This window comes from Aotus nancymaae, unplaced genomic scaffold, assembly GCF_030222135.1.
Source record: "Aotus nancymaae isolate 86718 unplaced genomic scaffold, 86718_ANA_hifiasm-v0.15.2.pri h1tg000001l, whole genome shotgun sequence".
Lineage (NCBI taxonomy): Eukaryota > Metazoa > Chordata > Mammalia > Primates > Aotidae > Aotus > Aotus nancymaae.
The window spans coordinates 9,063,132-9,082,076 of NW_026988412.1; the positions used below are offsets into that span (position 1 = coordinate 9,063,132).

At 40.7% G+C, this 18,945-nt stretch overlaps 1 protein-coding gene across 7 annotated transcripts in view; it reads left to right on the forward strand.

The window, feature by feature from the left end:
• KIF16B (kinesin family member 16B) overlaps positions 1 to 18,945 on the forward strand; it is a 300,381-nt gene that overhangs the window by 75,997 nt on the left and 205,439 nt on the right. For all 7 annotated transcript variants that reach the window (XM_064377627.1, XM_064377706.1, XM_064377528.1 and 4 more), the window contains exons 11-12: positions 2,237 to 2,302; positions 5,832 to 5,891. In XM_064377627.1, coding sequence (XP_064233697.1) covers positions 2,237 to 2,302; positions 5,832 to 5,891 — 126 coding nt within the window. The remainder of the gene's footprint in view (positions 1 to 2,236; positions 2,303 to 5,831; positions 5,892 to 18,945) is intronic.

An 18,945-nucleotide genomic window follows, 5' to 3' on the forward strand; every position in this document is an offset into this window, starting at 1 on the left:
TTTGATTCGGAACGTTTTTCTTCTAAAAACACACCTTACAAAGAATAATTTAATTGAAAATGGTACTTTTATAAATGATTTCTTTTAAAAGGATTTGGGAAGGTTGTTCTTTACATGTACTTAAAAATAATGTTCCAGAAGGGCTGGTGGTCATGAGTCTTTCTGTTTATATTCAGTCAGTGATTATCTACTGACTTGATAATGTGGCAGAAATGTTTCAGCTTTGATTATCAATAAAAAGTCTCAACAGTGGATTCTGTAAAATTACCCACGTTATAAAGGGCTTTCTAATTGTTTTGAAAATTGTCAACCATATATAAACAATGCAGTAATACTAACATCTGCCACTTTTATTTCTTCAGTGAAAAATATTTATTGAGTACCATCTGTGTGCAAGACAACATGTTAGATGCAATGATGCATTGTAGTAGTGTGCTAACAAAGCTCCCTTTTCTTCACTGAGGATGGTTTTGACCTTGGGTTAACTTTCTGGCTTCATTCTATGCAAATCAGAAAAAAGTGGGATGACACCTGTCTAACTAGGCAACATTTCTAATGATGAAAATGACCCCTAATTGGTGAATTACATCTGGATTAGGATGAACTACATATATACTGTTAACTTCCGCTGAGAAGCCATAGCTTTGGGTTTCCTGGAGGGCAGTGACTCTTGTAACGGGGTGTATCCCTTGTGGGGTCCCTGGAAGATGTGCCTGTGGCATTTTTGAAAGAGATACTGGGTCCTGTGGGCATGGGCTTCTAACCAGGGTGGGTCTCACAGATGAGCATGTGAATCTCGACTCCTCACATATGAATGGTTACTCAGGAAGGCCAAAAACAATAGCTCTGGGACATCTGTCAGGCCTACTGCACAGTGTGTCACAAAGACCTTGCCCACCAAGACGAACACCTGTGCTCCCTTCTGGCCGGCTCAGCTTTCTGTTCAGTACACAGATGCCAGGTGTGGCCCACAGTAGTCTTCGTAGTTGAATGTTTAACTGTGCCTAAGAAGACTACCTGTGGGGGTTTTTGTTTGATGAGAAATTGAAAAGTAAATAGGTCTTAAAAAAAATGCTGCCTTATCTGGGGAGGACAACTTGGCAGTTATAAAAAATAAAAACCATACATATAGATGACTCACAAATTCTTCCCTAGGAATTTATTCTATTGATAGAGCCATGTGTACTGTAGGCAATGGGCATAAGGATAGTCCTCCTAAAAGATTAAGAAAAATACATTAATGTTAATAGAAGAGTACTAACATGAATCATGGAACATCTATACAGTGGAATATTGTATAATGGAATTGGAATTGTTAAAAAGAATGAAGCAGTTTTATTTTTACTGAATTTTCTCCAAGATATATTGTTGAGTTAAAAAGGCAATATCCAGAATAGTGTTTTTATCCCACTTATATTTAAAAACACAACAAAAACACGCTTGCATATGACCAGACTAACTGTAAGTTATACAACCAAACTGGGAAAAAGTGATTGCCCGTGGGTGGGTGGGAGGGATACTCTCTTTCTTTTTTCTTCCTAGGGATCTCTTAGGCCATGAGAAAAGGAGGCAGAATATGAAGCCTGTGTCCCTGCCACTCAGGTCAGGGAGTCACATGTTACGAGTGCAGTTTAGGCCCCATCCTTGTTCTGTTTCCCTCTCCTGTCTCCGTCTGCTTGTCCTGCTTGGTTCTAAACTGATTTTGGTATTTATCATTCTCACATCAATCTTTACACTTCTTCGACAGGGATAAGGAAATTGATATAGAGACTGTCATGTAGCCATGCCATATGGGGTATACCATCAGCAGTGCAAATAAATGCGTTTCATTTTCATATATCAACAAGGACAAATCTTGGATTCCTGTGGTTGAGCAAGACTTAGGCATCATCCCTTTTGAATGTTGTACTCTGCACATATTAAAACAGATGAATTCTTAAGGTCTCGGGATTTAGATTGTGTTTGATTTTGGTAAAATGTCAGTATGTTACATCTTTTGCTTTGCTGATTTGTATTGCAAATATAGGTTTACTGGGATGCCATGGTTTTGAATATTATGAGATATATCCAGTAAAATAAAGACTTGGTGATCATCAACACTTTTTGGCAGGGTGTAGGACATTACTTTTTACCTTTAATAGTTTCTGTGAAATTTTGGATAATTTATTCAGGAAAAAAATCTCCTAGATAATTGCTGTTTATTAATTGCTGATTTCTTTTATGGTTTATATTGTAGATTGCCCTCTTAGACTCCCCCACAGCTTTAAGTATGGAGGAAAAACTTCAGCAGAATGAAGCAAGAGTAAGTGATACTTTGACTTATTTTTTAAAATAGTACCTTTTACTATTATTTTAAGTGCATGCTTTTTTAGGACTTGCCATTTGAGATGCCTTATTTTTCTTTACTGCACTTAGCCTCCTCCCTCCTTGGTGATCATTTTGAAAGAAGCATAATAGATGACTTTTTATGTATTGCAGCACATTCTCTGCAGTTTAGTAAATGAGATTTGTCTGGTGCGTGATGGTTGGTTGCAGTTAAATGGACGTGCAGATCCTTCAAAGCAGTGAGGCTGCTCAGGTCATCGGAGTTGACTGGAGCGAGGCTGTGTTTTCATGAAACAGTGGTGGTCCTCATGGCCTCACAGTGACCACCCTTCAGCTTTTTGTTGTTTCCAGTGGGAAGAGTGGCACCTGAGGAATCTCTGATTACTCTCGTTAGGTGCTTAGTTTCTGTGAAGCTAGATGAGATTTGAGATGGGAGAGGGTGACGGTGAGTAACCAAAGAGAGAAGAGCTGTGGAGCCGTTATGGGCTGAAGCCAATGTGTGTGCTCATGCCTTTGAGAAACCAGTTTTATGGCTGACCTGCTTCCATACTTTTATTTTTTTTTAAACTTCTGTGAAAAGAGAAACAGACATTCGAACAATTTTTGGAGTTGATTTTGTTCATGGTGCTGAATGGCTAAAACAGATTGAAAAAGAAAATTGGATTCTGTTGGTAAAAGCTTTTTCAAGAATACACAATATGGAAGATAAAAATTGGGGTGTAGTTAGGATCCTGTTGACATATCTAGAATAATTATGCTGATTAATATCCTGATAATAACATTAGTAAAAACATTAATTTCTTAATCCTTATTTTTAAATGAAATTTTATGTATTAGTGCTTCAAATTCTAATTTGGAGTGCTGTAATTTAAACTATATCTGGACATAGTCTTAAATTATTTCTTAACAATAGTTTCCATGAATACCAAGTAAGTTAATGGAAACCAATAAACATATTAATTTGAATGTATTATACATGCTGTGACAGAAGTGCCTATCTTGTTTCTAACATTTTTTAAATTATCATCTAGTTTTTTTGCTGACCCATTTTAACTGTTTGCAATTTGCTTGCATATAAATGTCATCACCTGATCCCACTGTTAGAAATAATAGCACGTTTGCATTTTTTAATTAATGTTTTAAATGGTTATTATTTCATTTAAATATAAAAGTAAAATAAATCAAAGACATACTTACTTTTTCTAAGCTAGAATTGTTTGAATTCAAAAAGGATTGATTTGCTCACATTTCTTCAATGAGAAACCTTTCTGTTGGCGAAATACAGAATCATTTATTGTTGGATGCTTTGTGTTCTCACATAAATTGCCAGTGACAGTCTGTTAACTGATGACTATAAATTAGTAAATTCAACACACCAGGCTTTTCCCCTTCTGGAGGGGGAGAAGGCATAAGAATAATCCTTCTCTGAAAGCTTTTTTTTTTGAGACAGAGTCTCGCTCTGTCGCCAGGCTGGAGTGCAGTGGCATGATCTTGGCTCACTGCAATCTCCGCCTCCTGGGTTCAGGTGATTCTCCTGTCTCGGCCTCTCGAGTAGCTGACAACAGGTGCATGCCACCATTTCCAGCTAATTTTTGTATTTTTAGTAGAGATGAGGTTTCACCATGTTGGCCAGGACGGTCTTGATCTCCTGACCTCGTGATCTGCTCCTCGGCCTCTCAGAATCCTGGGATTACAGGCATGAGACACTGTGGTGGGCCCCCTGAAAGCTTTTTCAGAACAAAAAGCCAGGAGAGCCACATGACTTATTGCTATCAGGAGTCTGTAGGGTTGGTATCACTCAAGAAATGAAATGAAGGACTGGAGTGTAGAACTGGTTTAAGATAAATCGGGACAGTTATACCAAACCAGTGAAAACAAGCAGGCTGGGTGCAGTGGCTCACGACTATTATCTCAGCACCTTGGGAGGTTGAGGCGGGAGGATCACTTGAGCCCAGGAGTTCAAGATCAGCCTGAGCGGCTGATGAGGCCTCCTTGTTACAAAAATACAAAAATTATCTGGGTGTGGTGGTATGCACCTGTAGTCCCAGCTCCTTAGGAGGCTGAGGTGGAAGGATCACTCGAACCCTGAGAGGTAGAGGCTGCATGGTGAGCCATGATTACGCCACTGTCCTCCAACCCAGGCAACAGAGTGAGACCCCATCTCCAAAAAAACCCAAAGACAACAACAAGCAAACAAACAAGCAAAACCTAGAGTTAGGGAGGCTATTCCAGTCCTATTTCCTTTGTTTTTCATCTAGAAGGTGATAGATTTTGGCACTAATAACTAGTAAAAGAAGTGACATTATTGTTGTTGTTGTTTTTGAGTTAACTTAGAAGTCCCACAGTCTTATTTGAGGTAAATTGAGGGCCCCTGACTGATTGATTATAGGTGAGTGAGATATATTTTGGTTTTCCTCTTGGATAAACCATCACTGCTGATACTTGTCAATAACTGATGCTATTTTTCATTAATACCCTTTTCAGTTGCTATCTTAGTGGCATATAGAAAGTCAGTTTATCTTAGCAGTGAGAGTACAAGTAGATGTATTTTGTGCATTCATTTTGTTCTACTTAAATAGGGAAACTTCCTGTGGAGACCAGGTAGCTTTCATGGGAGGGTGTCTGCTGTTAGGAGCGAGGAGGTGGCAGGAATGATGAAGATGTCAAAAGGAAAAGGCTTGGGAAGGATGAGTTCTCCCGTTTCTGAAGCTACTCTCTTGTAGACCTTGGTCTCTTCCTTTCCACGGAACAGATTTTTCATTCATATTTTTTCTACCTCTCAGTTATCACTTTTTGTTTCCTAATGAATTAATTGCTAGGATCATTTAAAAAGTTTTAGGGAACTAACAAAATGTTTCCATGAACTTTGAGAAGCAGTTTCCAACTGTGCTGTGTTCAACAGTTGAGCATATTTTCTCCCCTAAGTTAGAGCCAACTGGAAAGAAGTGATTTTTATCAGAAGATTTTTGCTTTTACTAAAAGAGTCAATTAAAGAACCACCTTTTAAAAATAAAAGATAGAATGAGATTTATAAGCCCTATTAATTAGCTACAACAGCAAATTATCTCCTAAAGGAAAACGACAGCATCCAAGGTGATTTAATCACATCTAATTAGAAATAAAAATAAATTACTATTTTTTAGGACCTAAAGTACAATCATGAAAACTTAACCCGTTTAATGGGACGTTGTCATCCTGGAACTTGTCGTTTTGGTTAATAATCCAAGGGAGCAGCTTTTATTTAAGTACACCATGAATAAGGCCGTTGTGAAATTCTAGGCAAATTGACAAATTTCTTCTGTTCTTTCCTTTGCCATAATGTAGGTTTTAGGATGAAATCAGCTTGTTTGATTTATCTTTGGTGATGGTTCTTTCAGGGGTAAAAGTTGCTGTCTCATTTAAAAAATTATAGTACATCTTTCCATGAGATATTAGAATTTGGAAATTATTTAGAAGAAAATTATAAACTTTATGAAGCACTCACATATCTATATTTTTCTTTTTAGGTTCAAGAATTGACCAAGGAATGGACAAATAAATGGAATGAAACCCAAAATATTTTGAAAGTAAGGACTAAAAAAATGTGTTTAGTCTTACTATGCTGGATTAAACTGGTAAAACTTTTTTTTTTTTTAAATCTCCGAACATGGCAGTGCTAGACTTTGGTAAGGTAAGATCACTGGAGCCAATTAGTGACTTTCATGGGATGGGAGTTCTGGTTTGATTTTGAGGAACTGAGAAAGAAGGCTGTTAGACATTATGGCTGTGTGTTTTAATATGTACAGATTATATTGATATTTAAGATGTTTGCCTTTACATATTGGGGTTTTTCCATTTTTGACTCAGCACATATTAGAACTCTATATAATATTCAAAAATATCCACTTTGTCTTTCTGCTTCTGTTAAAGCCAATATCAAAGCAACACATTAAATGAAAAAAAATTCCCATGGCAGTATTATAGAATATGCTTGCATAGCATGGCTAGATTTCAGAAATTTCAAAGCTACTAATTTCCTATCAAAATATTTTTCTGCACATCTCAAGGACTAGGCTGGGATGGCCTGTGTTTTTGAACTGTTATGAGCAATAGCCTCCATTTATCATAATGCTTCAAAATACAAGTTTCTTTTTGTTCTTATTTTTTGCTGAGTTGGTAGAAAACCTCTGTCATCTATTAAGATTCAGCCATGCAGGTTTGAGACACAAATTTGAATTTTGTGCTTTGTTGGTATCTGGCTGACTTTGTGCACAAGAGACAAGAATTCAGAGGCTATTGAATTGAGGTTTGTTTTTGACATCTGTTGAGGTAAAACTTTCCCAAAGAACAGAAATCTCCGTCTGATACTGATGAGACCAGATAGATGAGGTATGACTGAATGTCTTGGCAGAATCCTAACGTGGATCACCTTCGTGTGAGAATGGCACATCTAATTACTATTTCACAGGGTAAGCTTCTGCAGCCTTGGATCTGCAGATGAGTTCTGCATCTGACAACTGTTTCAGAGTGCAGGCTCAGCATTATATTATGTAATCTTCTCCTTGAACCATTTAGGCAACTTGGCTTGCTCTGGTGTTAGGAAGATTGTATCTCATGAGATCAGAGTTTGTGCTTAGGTTTTAGATGGTGGTAGGTTGTGATGGTCCTAGAGATATCCTTTCCAGCTACTTCTGTACTACAAGAAGTGAGGGTTTCTGCATTTAGACTTTTCTCTCTTTCTGATTACAATAATGATGACATATTATTTTGAGGTACTTCTGCAGTGTTTCCTTTGTTGAGAGATTTTTGTGCAGAAAACTGAGCAAAGACTTCATTCATATTTCAGACTAGTCAGATGTGGAATAGGGTCGCCACAGATTGAACTTGGTTGTTATTTAAGTTGCATTCACTGTAAGAGGTGTTGGTGCCTCAGTCTCTGAAGCCCAGGTCATTTGACTTTTCACGATACCATGTAACATTGCTCAGGAAATTTGTCAAAGAAGGAGGACTAAAATCTGCTCTACCTAAGGAAGAAAAGAAATCAAACCATTGGCTATTTGAAAAGTCATTAGTAGAAGTAGTGCCCATTAGCACAGGAGGCAGTGCAGCAAGAGATGAAAAGATGGAGGCTCGGTCTCTGCTGCTGCAGCATCCCTCCATGTCACTGCAGTAGGCCTTTTATAACCTTTCTGTAAAGGTGTCCACACCAAGAGCTATGACAGCCTGAACTTTTTCTTATGCTCTTTCTTAGGCCTCTGAGGTTAAATCCTCCTTTAGTTCCAATCCTTTTTAAAAAAATAGGTCTAATTATTTTATTTTTTATGACTTTTTATAGGCAAAGGAAAAAAATGTGATGCTTGCTAGGTGTTAAATGTTATGAGAAAGGAGAATGCTATTTCAATGTTTTTCCCTTTCTCGACCTTATTAGCCTGTTTTAGACTTCTCTGCTGGTATATGTGCTTTAAACCTGCAGTCATTTTCTGCTCATGTTTGATATTTTAAGGGCTGCCTTAAACCCGTATTGGAAGGCAGCACCTGAAGGCTAAGGTGAAGAGGAGAGCTACTCAAATGTTTTTTATGGAGACACTGTTTAGAAACTGATTGTTAGTCATTGGGTTTGTATCTGTGTGGTTTACGTGATCCTTTCCCGTATTTCTGCCGTTTGTGTTCTGTCAGTCATTGTTCAGTAAGTCCACATAAAACCCACCCCAACTCAGTGGCGGTTTCCTGAGTTGTGTGCTCATATTCCCTGTTTGAGTTGTGAGCCATGAGGTTGGTTTATTGGCATACATCATAAGGGTGGCTGCAGAAACCCCCCTCATGGCAAGGCAGGAGGCTGAAGTCAGTGGGTAGGGCAAAGGTCCATTGAAGTCAGAATTACTCTTGAAAATTCCTTAAATTTCCCTGGAAATCACGAGATCCTAAGCTCTTGGCTACTCAGAAGCATGGAGTGACGTTGTTCCCTTCTTTCTATATCTGGTCTGTGGCTTCCCTTGCCCTGGGTGAGTGGAATGCACGATCCTGTTGAATGAAGATGGAGGGAGAGGGAAACACTAAGACTGCTGGGTGGGTGTGAGCCCTGACAGCAGGCACCGACGGCAGCAGAGCTGGTGGCAGCATGGTCATCGTGCCTAAAGCCTTGGGCTTTGATCTGCAGAACTCAAAACTTGGATCTTAGTCTTCAGTTCTCTTTCTGACTCACTGGGTCATGGCACTCATCCTTAACTGACACGTACCCTAGTTCCCAGCTTGAAAATCACAGTGGGTTGCAACCTCTTCCTTATATCCAAGTTAACAGAGGAAGAGAAAATAAAGTTCCGAGTTATTTTGAAAGTAGCTGACAGTAGAACATGCGTTTATCTTAATGAGGCAGGTCTTAGACAGTCAGGTAATGAGAGAGAGTTTTATTATCCTCTGTAGTGTACTCTGTCTCCACTCTCTTGCCCCTTAGCCGGCCTTCCTCATTTTTATTACTTTTCATTTCCTGAAGTCCAGACATCTTTGCCTGGCCCCTATAGGCACCAATCTCCTTGTCGGTGTCATTTGTCCTAGCTCAGTTCTTTCTGTGCCTGCCACCCCTGGAGTCCCCGCACCGCCCTGCCAGAGGGCTTGCTGCTGGTCGGTGTGTGCACCACGGCTTTGGGTTTCCTGCTGTCTTGTGGCCTTTGCCTGTGTTACTTCGTCATTCAGGATGTGTCCCTTTCTGTGCCTCTATCAAAATCCACCTTGAAGCCCCTTCCCCCGGTCACTCCTCCTCCCCCTACTTCCCAGTCAGGATGAATTTTCTTTTCCTCTGCGCTTCTGCAGCATTCGGTTTTACTTCTGCCACAGGATTCTTTGTCCTCTGAGTTAGGTGGTATTGGTTTCTTCCTCTTTCTGCCAACTCTTACACACAGAAAAACAGAAGCAGGATCTGGCCAAGGACTGTCTCATTGTCATTCCGCAAGCCAGCTCCTAGCATTCTGCTTCTCATAGAGCAGGCCTGTGGCAAAAACTTACGGGATTAGGTTAGTATCAAGAAACAAAAATAAAAACCTTTGTATTAATCTGCTAGGGCTGCCAAAACAAAATACCACGGACTGGATGGCTTAAAAAATGGACTTTCATTTGCTCTGGAGGGTGGAAGTCCAAGATCAAGGTGCTGGCAGATTTAGCTTCTCCCGAGGCCTCCCTCCTTGGCTTACAGATGGCCCTCTCTTGTCTGTGTCCTCACATGGCCTTTTCTTGTGTGCCTGCAACCTGGTCTCCCTCTGTGTATCTTAGGCTCCTCTTCTTTTGCGTTTTTTGTTTGTTTGTTTGTTTGTTTGTTTGTTTGTTTTGAGATGGAGTTGCGTTCTTGTTGCCCAGCTTGGAGTGCAGTGGCACAATCTTGGCTCATTGCAACCTCTGCCTCCCATGTTCAAGTGATTCTTGTACCTCAGCCTCCCTAGTAGGTGGGATTATAGGTGCCTGCCACCACGCCCAGCTATTTTTTGTCTTTTTAGTAGAAATGAGGTTTCACCATGTTAGCCAAGCTGGTCTCGAACTCCTGACCTCAGGTGATCCACCTGCCTCAGCCTCCCAAAGTGCTGGAATTACAGGCGTGAGCCACCATGCCCAATCTAAACTCCTCTTCTTATAAGGGCACCAGTCAGATTGAATTAAGACCTCCTAATAGCCTCATTTTAATTCCCTTAATTAATTAATTTTAACTTAATGAAAGACTCTATCTCCAAATACCGTCACATTCTGAGGTACTAGGGGTTAAGACTTCGACATAAATTTTAGGGTGACATAATCCAACCCATAACAACAGCCCAGAACCCTACAAATCTGATGACCCAGCGGGCAGAGTGACAGGGAGTGTTGAGCAGGCATCGGTCCTTCCCCAGTCATGCTCTTCACTGTTTTTTATCTTACTTTCTCCTTCCTACTAGAAAGCCTCGTGTATGACTGTGCACTTTTATTCTTGGAGGGAATATGGCTGAAGTACAGCTCAGTACTTTATTTGGATCAGTTAGATCCTTGCTGTTCAGAGTGTAGTTCGTGGATAGCAGCGTCAGCATCACCCACGAGCTGGTTAGAAATGCAGGTCCTCAGGCCGGACTCCAGACCTCCTGGATCAGAATCCACATTTTAATAAGACCCCCAGGGGTCAGGTCTGCACCTTCAAGTTTGAGTGCTAATTTTTTTTTTTTTTTTCGGAGATAGGGTTTCACTCTGTCACCCAGGCTGGAGTGCAGTGGTATGATTATGGCTCACTGCAGTCTGGATCTCCTGGGCTAAAGTGGTTCTCCCACCTCAGCCTCTCAGGCAGCTAGCTGGGACTATAGGCATGCACCAACATGCCTGGCTACATTTTTTATCTTTTATAGAGATGGGGTTTTACCACATTGGCTAGGCTGGTCTGGAATTACTGGGCTTAAGCAGTTTTCCTGCCTCGGCCTCCCAAAGTGCTGGGATGACAGTGCTGATTTAGACTCACTGAGAAAAGGTGTAGTAGGCTTCTTAGGCTTCTTTGTCCTCATTCATATCTGTTCTTCTTTTTCTCCTGCTCTGCCATGTCTCATAGGCTGACCCGGGTGGGCTGCTCTTTTCTGGGCTCCTGGATCCCTATGGAGATTGGAGAGAGAAACCATGCCCTCCCACTTCAGCCTGGCCTAGCATCCCCAGCAGCAGGTGCCTCTTCTCCAAGGTCCCAGCTCCCACAGCAAGGGCTGGCCCTTTGTAGTTGCAGTTCTGCTAGGTGACACAGCCCTGGCCTCGGGGAATACCCCCTTGTGCCTTTTCCCCTCCTGCCTAGGGTGATGCTGATCTCTGCTGTTGCCAGTTTGTGGGAGGCCTTACTGTTCCCAATGGCTTTCCAGCTGTTCCTTCAGCTAAGAAACCAATTCCTTGTATTAAAGTCCCTTAGATTTAAATACCGAAGCAGTTTCTGTTTTGTGGTTAGACCTTTCCTGATGCATCTGATACCCAAGTGTGTTCCGCATGCAGGCACTGGACTGCACTGCCAGCTCCTCAGAATCTGCTCTGTTCACATACTCTTCCTCTCTTCTTGGGTCTTTCTCGTCTCTTTGTTAGGATGCTGTCCCAGTGTGATTTTCATCCTGGCTAAATTTATCTCAAACTGCAATGCTTGTCTTGGAACTGGGAAGTTAGGGGTGTGATAAATCCAGCCTTGACATCAGTAGATTCTTGAGGCCCTTCGTATCGGTTCCCCTTTTGCGTGGCTGCAATATTGTGCTGACTGCCTGGTTTTTGAAGTGGTTTACAAAGCGACTACTCAGTCCCCCTGCCCTGTGTACCTTTTGGCTTGGCTTTTACAAGTCTGCTATGTTTTATTGCTAATGATTTTTTTGAAGTGATCCTTTGAGAGGAGGAATTCCCATTTGTTTCTCCATTCCTATGTTCTCCTTCCCAACCCCAGTCTTGATGCCCCTTTTGGGTTTATCTGTCCTGCACACATTTTGGTTTCTCTGTTTATGAACGGTTAAAGAAAAAATGCTCAAGGTATGTCATCTGGCTTCCAAATAACTCCTTGAGCTCTGTGCTTCAAAATAACTCACAGACAGTTTGGACTGCAGCGCCAAGCTGGCAGCCCTTTGACAGATGGTGCGGCAGAAGGGAGAGCTGCCTCTGTGAGTGTCTGTCCAGAGCAGAGCTGCAAAGTGGTGCTTGCAGCCCGAGAGTGCTTTCTGTTTGAATATTGGTTATTCTTCTCATTTTTTAATAAATAAGATCTCTCTCTCTTTTTTTTTTTTTTTTTTTTTTGCTGAAAACATATCCTTTGATTACTCCAATATCTGGCTGGCTTGGGTGTTTGCATTGCCCACACAGGGCTTTTGACTGTGGTGTGGCAGAGGGTGGGGAGAGGAGGAAGCAGGCGCTCACATGCAGATGCCTAGCTGGAGAGGCTTTTCCTTGGAAAGTGAGCAATTTATATAAGTTGGATTGAAGTTGTTTTCTTTAGGCTTTAATTATGTGGAATTATTAGGTATCTTACACACTTAACCATCAGTGTTCATCGAAAACTGAATTTGGAGGATGGAGCATATTTGAATCCATGTGATGATGGTATCCTAATGTAAATGATTGAAGTTTAATTTGCACTGGCGTCTTGATATTCCTTCTCTGGGGGAGTAGGAGGGGCAGGATACTATGGGCCCATGGCAGGGGCGGATAGCACACCGATGAAAGAGAACTTTTTACTCTTTCAAAATGTTTGCACTAACAAGAAATATAGTAAAATGAGATTGGGATTCTTTTCTGGCTTAAGATTTTCTGAGTTTAAATTTCATGGGGAGGCATGCTTTCAGCCAGCTTATATCTGTTTTATAATAGAATCAATCCACTGAACTCTTTGTCTCCGGAAGATTATGGCAACCTATAAAAGATTTTTTCTCTGGCTGCCTGCAGTTTTCCATTTCGTGGAGAAGACGTGTATTGGGAGTGTAATGGATTCGGAAGCGACTCTTGTAACTGGGGCCATTGCTTGGCAGGCTCGTGATGGGTCAGGTTTGTGGAACAAGTTTCCTGTGGTCCTCTGGATTTCTGTCGCCCAGAGCACTGAATCCTCTGGTTTCTGGAAAACTGACAGACAAAGCATGGGGGAGACAACATTTTTTATGGCCTCTCTACTTTAAATGCAGTTAATCTTGACCTCTTCTTGATACATACATTGAACCTGGGAATAGATATGGGGGATAATTTTATTTATGGTCATCAGTTTCCCCTAGATTTTAGATGAAGGAGGAGACATTTCTTTCAGCCATGAGTTACCAGCTTTCTTACCGAAAACTCTTTGGGCATTTGATGCTTCAACGTTCTGACCTCAGATAATCATAGATACTGTTTATAGTTAGTTATCGCCATTCTAAAAACAGAAGGTATTGACTCTGGAGCTCATTCGACTACGTGATGATAATATATTGAGTTTCCAAGCGTTCATCCAAGCAGAGATTGGCTGCAGTGGGAATTTTAGAAGTCAGTGCTCTTTCCCCTTTGGTTTTCATTGTAAAAATCGAGTCAGTACAGTTCAGCCCCTGCGGATTAGTGCAGTGCAGTCCATGTGTAGGTCATGCCTGTAGGAGCTCAGTAATTCCCGTGAGATGCATTTTTGTAATTTAAAAAAACTATTTTCAAACTTTGGAAAACTTTTGGTGAAGAAGAGATAAAAGGTGGTGGGTATCCTTTGACATGCTGACATTCTAATTAACTAGGATTGCTGCCTATGTTGAGAAGGAAATTCCTAGCATTACTATAAGTTTGAAAATATTCTCCCCAAAATAGAATATCTTTCCCAACTTCCCTCCCTTTATCCCTCACTCCCTTTTTTTTTCTCCCTTCTTCACTAAGCACATGTTTATTGAGAGCATCTTATGTGGTAGACATAGTTTTAGGCACCTGGTATGCCCAGTGAGCAAAATGAAGAATCCCTTCTCTCATGGAAATTACATTCTAGTGCTAGAAGACTTTTTCCCACAGTTGGGTATTCTTCTGTAAAGCTCCCATAGTCTCATCTAGTCTTGTCCTCTGATCTCTAACAGAACAGGCATAAAATACATTTGTTGATAAAATAATATCAGAGCCCTGCTTCCGGAATCTCTGACATTTGAAGCTTGGGATTATGTAAAATAAGTAAGACTTTTTAAGTTCTAGTATTTTATTAGTTAAATTTGCTTAAAAAGACAACTTATGCTAAGTGAATTTATATATGTATATATATACACAAGTGTGTCTGTACACACATACTTAGAGCACTTTGAAAAGCCCTTGCAGTATAGAAAGTATTTCATAAATTGACATCCATTAGGATATAAAGTCCATGAGGACATGATTTCTGTCTGTTTTATTTATTGCTTAGTAGATCTGAACACTGAATAGTTGGTTATAAAGGCCCAGTGTGGCTGTACATTACTGCAGAAGTTATTTGGAGGAATGAGTTCATACATGGAATGACAGCTGTTCCTAGAGATGGGAGGGGATGATATTTAATCCTTCATGTTGTTGTAACTATCCATATGTTTGTCATTCCCTCAGTTAAATTACAAATTCCTTTAGGTCAGGGAAAACGTTTTGCTTATCTTTGAATCTCTTAAAAATTCTGGTGTGTTGTGCAGTAGTTCTTTATAAATGGGAAGTGTTCCATGAATAATTATTGAACTTAGCTTGCTCTCCCATTTTTGAGAAGTTCCAGGACAAGTTTGAGGTTTTTCTATAGAACAAACTGCCCTAAAACCTAGTGGCTTAAACAGACTGTGATTATTTCCCATAATTTTCTGGTCCAACCTGGCTCGGTGGATTTCTCCTGCCTTTACTCACACCTGGAGTTGAATGGTCCAGGATGTACTCACATGACTAGTGGTTGGCTCGATGCCAGCTGACGATGATTTAGTCTTGTGTCTTTCATCCGCCTTCAGTTTAGGTCTTCACATGGTGGTCTCTGGATCCTAAGAATGGCAAGAAAGGATAACCCCAGTGTCCAGGCATCTTTCAGGCTTTCAGTTGCATCTCATTGGCTAATGTCACATTGGCTAAAGGTAGTCATGGGTACAACCAGAGTCTAGGAGTGAGGGGAATATCCGAAGGCACGAGTACAGGGAGATCAATAATTCTTATCATTTTTTGCAAAAAAATCTGCCATGAGCATCTTTTTTGTTCTCTATTTTCCTTGCCCCTTTGCCTTCTGCTAGCCCCAGTGGTTTGCAGCTGTGTACGTATATGTGTTCCTGTCTTCCCATAGAAGAGAATATTGAAAGGAGGGAGTATTTGGGATAGGAAGTTGCAATGAAGATGACTTGAGAGGATTATGAGATACCATTTGTCTCTCTGCTTTAATTTGCAGACTAGAACGGATGGTTTTGAGTCTGTCTTGAACAAAAGTCACCATCAGTACCACCATGTGCAAAACTTATCTTTTTAAATACAATTACACGTACTATCTCATTGGTTCTTCCTTGATCTTTAAACAAGAAAAAAAAAGAGGTTACTGTACTTTATATAGTATGCAGTTGTTAATTTGTCAACCTCTCACTAAAGTTAGACTCTGACTGCTAATTTATATCAAACTGTGTTCTTCCTTTTCTAAAGTTCTGCTCTTGCAACTGTTTTTTAAGATGAAAGGCAAAGCAATAAGCAAAGTTCATTGTTCTCTGCAACTGGGACTTGATAATTAATAGGGGAGATGACTGTCAGTGCTATAGCGCTTGGCAGGGTCAGAGGCTGAGCTGAGCTGAGCTATTCACAGAACCATCTCTGATGTTGTTACTAATGCCAAGCCTACTATATTTTCCATTGCAGTTCTCATCTTGAAGGAGCTGCTCATAAATAAAGGTTTTCCAAGTTTATGCTGGTTCTTACTTTTGAATAATATTTCTGGAGAAAAGACTCAGAAATAATTCATGTGCACCATGTTAAATGTTGGTGCCATGCAATAAGTTATTTTGAAGACATAAGGATTTTCCTTCTGATCCTTTGCAGTGTGGCATGTGTGCTGATGGGCTCTGACTGCATATTTATTGCTGTGGTCAGAGAGGAAAAGATTGACTGGTCGTATGGAGGTGTGCTTTACGTACACTTGTAGTTAGTAGATGCTGCATTGTGGGTACTTGGTTTAGTTGGCTAAGAAGGTTAAAAAACACCATTTCATGATACAGAGAAGTTGATTGTTTATGTCACCCAGGAACACATTTAACTCACCTTGGAGGATTTCTAAGAGATGTGAGCTTGGAGAGGAGCAGGTGGCTGGTGGAGCAATAGTGAGCCAGGGAGCAAGGAAATGGTTTTCTGCATGCCTGGACTAGTAACTTGCCTGTGTGTTATTCTGGATCAGTCATTTATGGTTTTTCTGACCTTGGTCACCAGTCACTTTCTGTTTCTCAGAATCTCACTGTAAGATGCCAACAATAGTAGTTTCTATCATATAAGGGGAGTAAGGAGCACACGCAGAGTGCTGAGGACAGTGTCCAGCACATGGTCAGCACTGTGATCCATTTTCTCTCATTAATTTTGTTTACTCTGAATCTATCCTTTTTATGTAAAACTGGGTTACCAGTAATGCCTATCTTCTCAAGTGGGCAGAAAAGAAATGAAATTTTATATATGGAAACTTTTACAAGTATGTAGTTTTATATAGATACAAGCTGGTTACTTAGAGATATTTTATCAGGTAGAATTTTATGTTTGTTTATTTACATTGAATAACAGAAAACCCAATTCCAAACTGGGTTACGTGGTACAGGGGTTTATTAGCTCACAGAAGAGTAATGGTAGGATGGAGTTTAGGCATGGTTTGATCAGGGCTCTGGCTCACTGGGATTCTTCTTGGTTCTACATTTTGGTATGTTGACTTACTCCTCAGGCTGTCTACGCTCAGAATGGCAAAGGGAGAGCAGCAATTGCAGCTTCGTATCTCCCTAACATATGACCCAAATTCAAGGAGTGTGCATTTCTGAGTTCCCAACAAAATTTTGAGCTCTGCACTGATTGGTGCATTTCTGAACCAATCCCTGGGGCCAGGGAGACACTGTATGCTGACTGGCTTAGGTCTAGGTTATGTAAAGCAATTGCTGTGATAAGGGATGGGTTACCCTGATTGATTGAGATGAATCAGAGCCCACCTCTGGAGCCCTTTGGAGTGAGGTCAAGCTCATTCAAATCAGCCACTGTGAGCTGGGGTTGGGGGAGCAGGTGCATCTGGATGACACCATCCATATTTTGTACCATAGATACAGAACTTGGCCACTTGCTATAGTGTCATATATATTCAAGGCAAACAGGAGATGCACATTAATTGAAGCATTCTTTTATGTCTTAAGAGAAAATATTTTGAATATTTATGACTCAGAAATCCTGTATTGAGTTGAAAAATTACGTAAAAGAGCAGCTGAATATCTGTACTGTGGTGTGAACGTTCCATAACAGGAGAGCCTTCTGTTTTCTGGTGTTAGAATTGAAGGATGGCACACAACAAATTCTGTGTATTTTAAGTCATTTTCCTTTTCTCCTTAGATTGATTGCTTGATTTAAAATAAGCTCCAAATGTGGGTGTGTTCTCTTCTCCAGTCTTTCATAAGTAGTTTTGAATTTGGCTCAATTTCCCATTGACCTCTTTAGCTTGATGTTTTCCAACCCAGCGTACCTAGCAACAGTTACTGGGAACAGCAGGTTGGACTTGCCCTCCATTTGTATCACAACAGCCGGTTTTCAGAGATTACTTTTCCTTAGCATCCTGATTGATCTTGCCTTTGCATTATTTAAGGATGACAGCAGTTTCTCTTAACTCCAGGCAGCAGAGCTCCAAGCATCTTAACAGAAGTGGTGGTATTAAGAAGTATGTATCCATAAGTACCAGATTATGCTAATCAGCCTAATTAGCAAGTGGGCATCTACTGACAAAAGAATAAGGGCCTGAGTTGCATGTGGAATCTATTACCAGGATATTCTGGTAATTCCAAGGAGGGGAGCTGGCTATACGCTTCTCACATTTTATCTAGCACTTGACAGTGTCATCTTTGTTTTTCTGGATCCAGCATTGTCATCTTTCTGACCTTGGTCACAGGTCACTTCACTGTAAGACGCAAGCAGTAATTGCACCTCTCCTACAAGGAGAGAAAGGAGGAGTACCTGCAAAGTGCTGAGAGTGGTGTCTAGCACTCAGTCAGTATTACAGTAATTTCATCCACTTTTTCCTTATTAATTTTGTTCACTCTGAACCTGTCCTCTTTGATGTGAAACTTTGCCAGCTAAAACCAACCTTCATAAGTTGTCTTTGTCAAGTAGATGAGAGGAGTTTGTTTCAAATAGATCTGAATTCTCCCTGAAAGAATCTAGCAACACAGACATCACAGAAGATGGTCATTTTTCTCTAGGTCCAGTACATTATACATTTAAGCCTTTTTGTTCTCGCAGTTAGCGTGAAAGTATACTGGCATTCCCAGTAGATGTGATGGCAGTCAAGCAACAGAGTTTGATGTGACATTTCTTTAGGTTGCTAAGTCCCGTTTCTCATCCAAAACCACATATATCAGTTATTCTCCACCTCAGAAGTTGATTTTCGGACAGGTGTGGTAGCTTATGCCTTTAATCCCAGCACTTTGGGAGGCTGAGGTGGAAGGATTGCTTGAGGCCAGGAGTTTGAGACCAGCCTGGGCAACATAGAGAGACCCTGACTCTACAGAAAAAAAGTTAGCTAGACAGGTGGCATGCACCTGTAGTGGCAGCTACTTGAGAGGCTGAGGCAGGAGGACCGCTTGAGCCTGGAAGGTTGAGACTGCAGTGAGCTGTGATTGCGCTACTGCACTCCAGCCAGGGCAACAGAGTGAGACCCCATTTTAGAAAACAAACAAACAAACAAACTAAAAGCTTAGTGTTGTTTAGTCTGCCTCAAACTTTATGCACATGGAATGTACAGAGCACAGTCACATGTCACTTGGTGTCAATGATGTCTTCTGAGAAATGTGTCATTAGTCAACTTTGTCACTGCAAACATCACAGAGTGACTTACACAGACCTAGGTGGTATAGCCTGCTATACACCTAGGCTGTATGGCCTATTGCTCCTAGGCTGCAAACCTGTAGAGCATGTTACTCTACTGAACACTGCAGGGAGTTGGCACATAATGCTAAGTATGTACGTATCTAAACATAGGAAAGGTACAGTAAA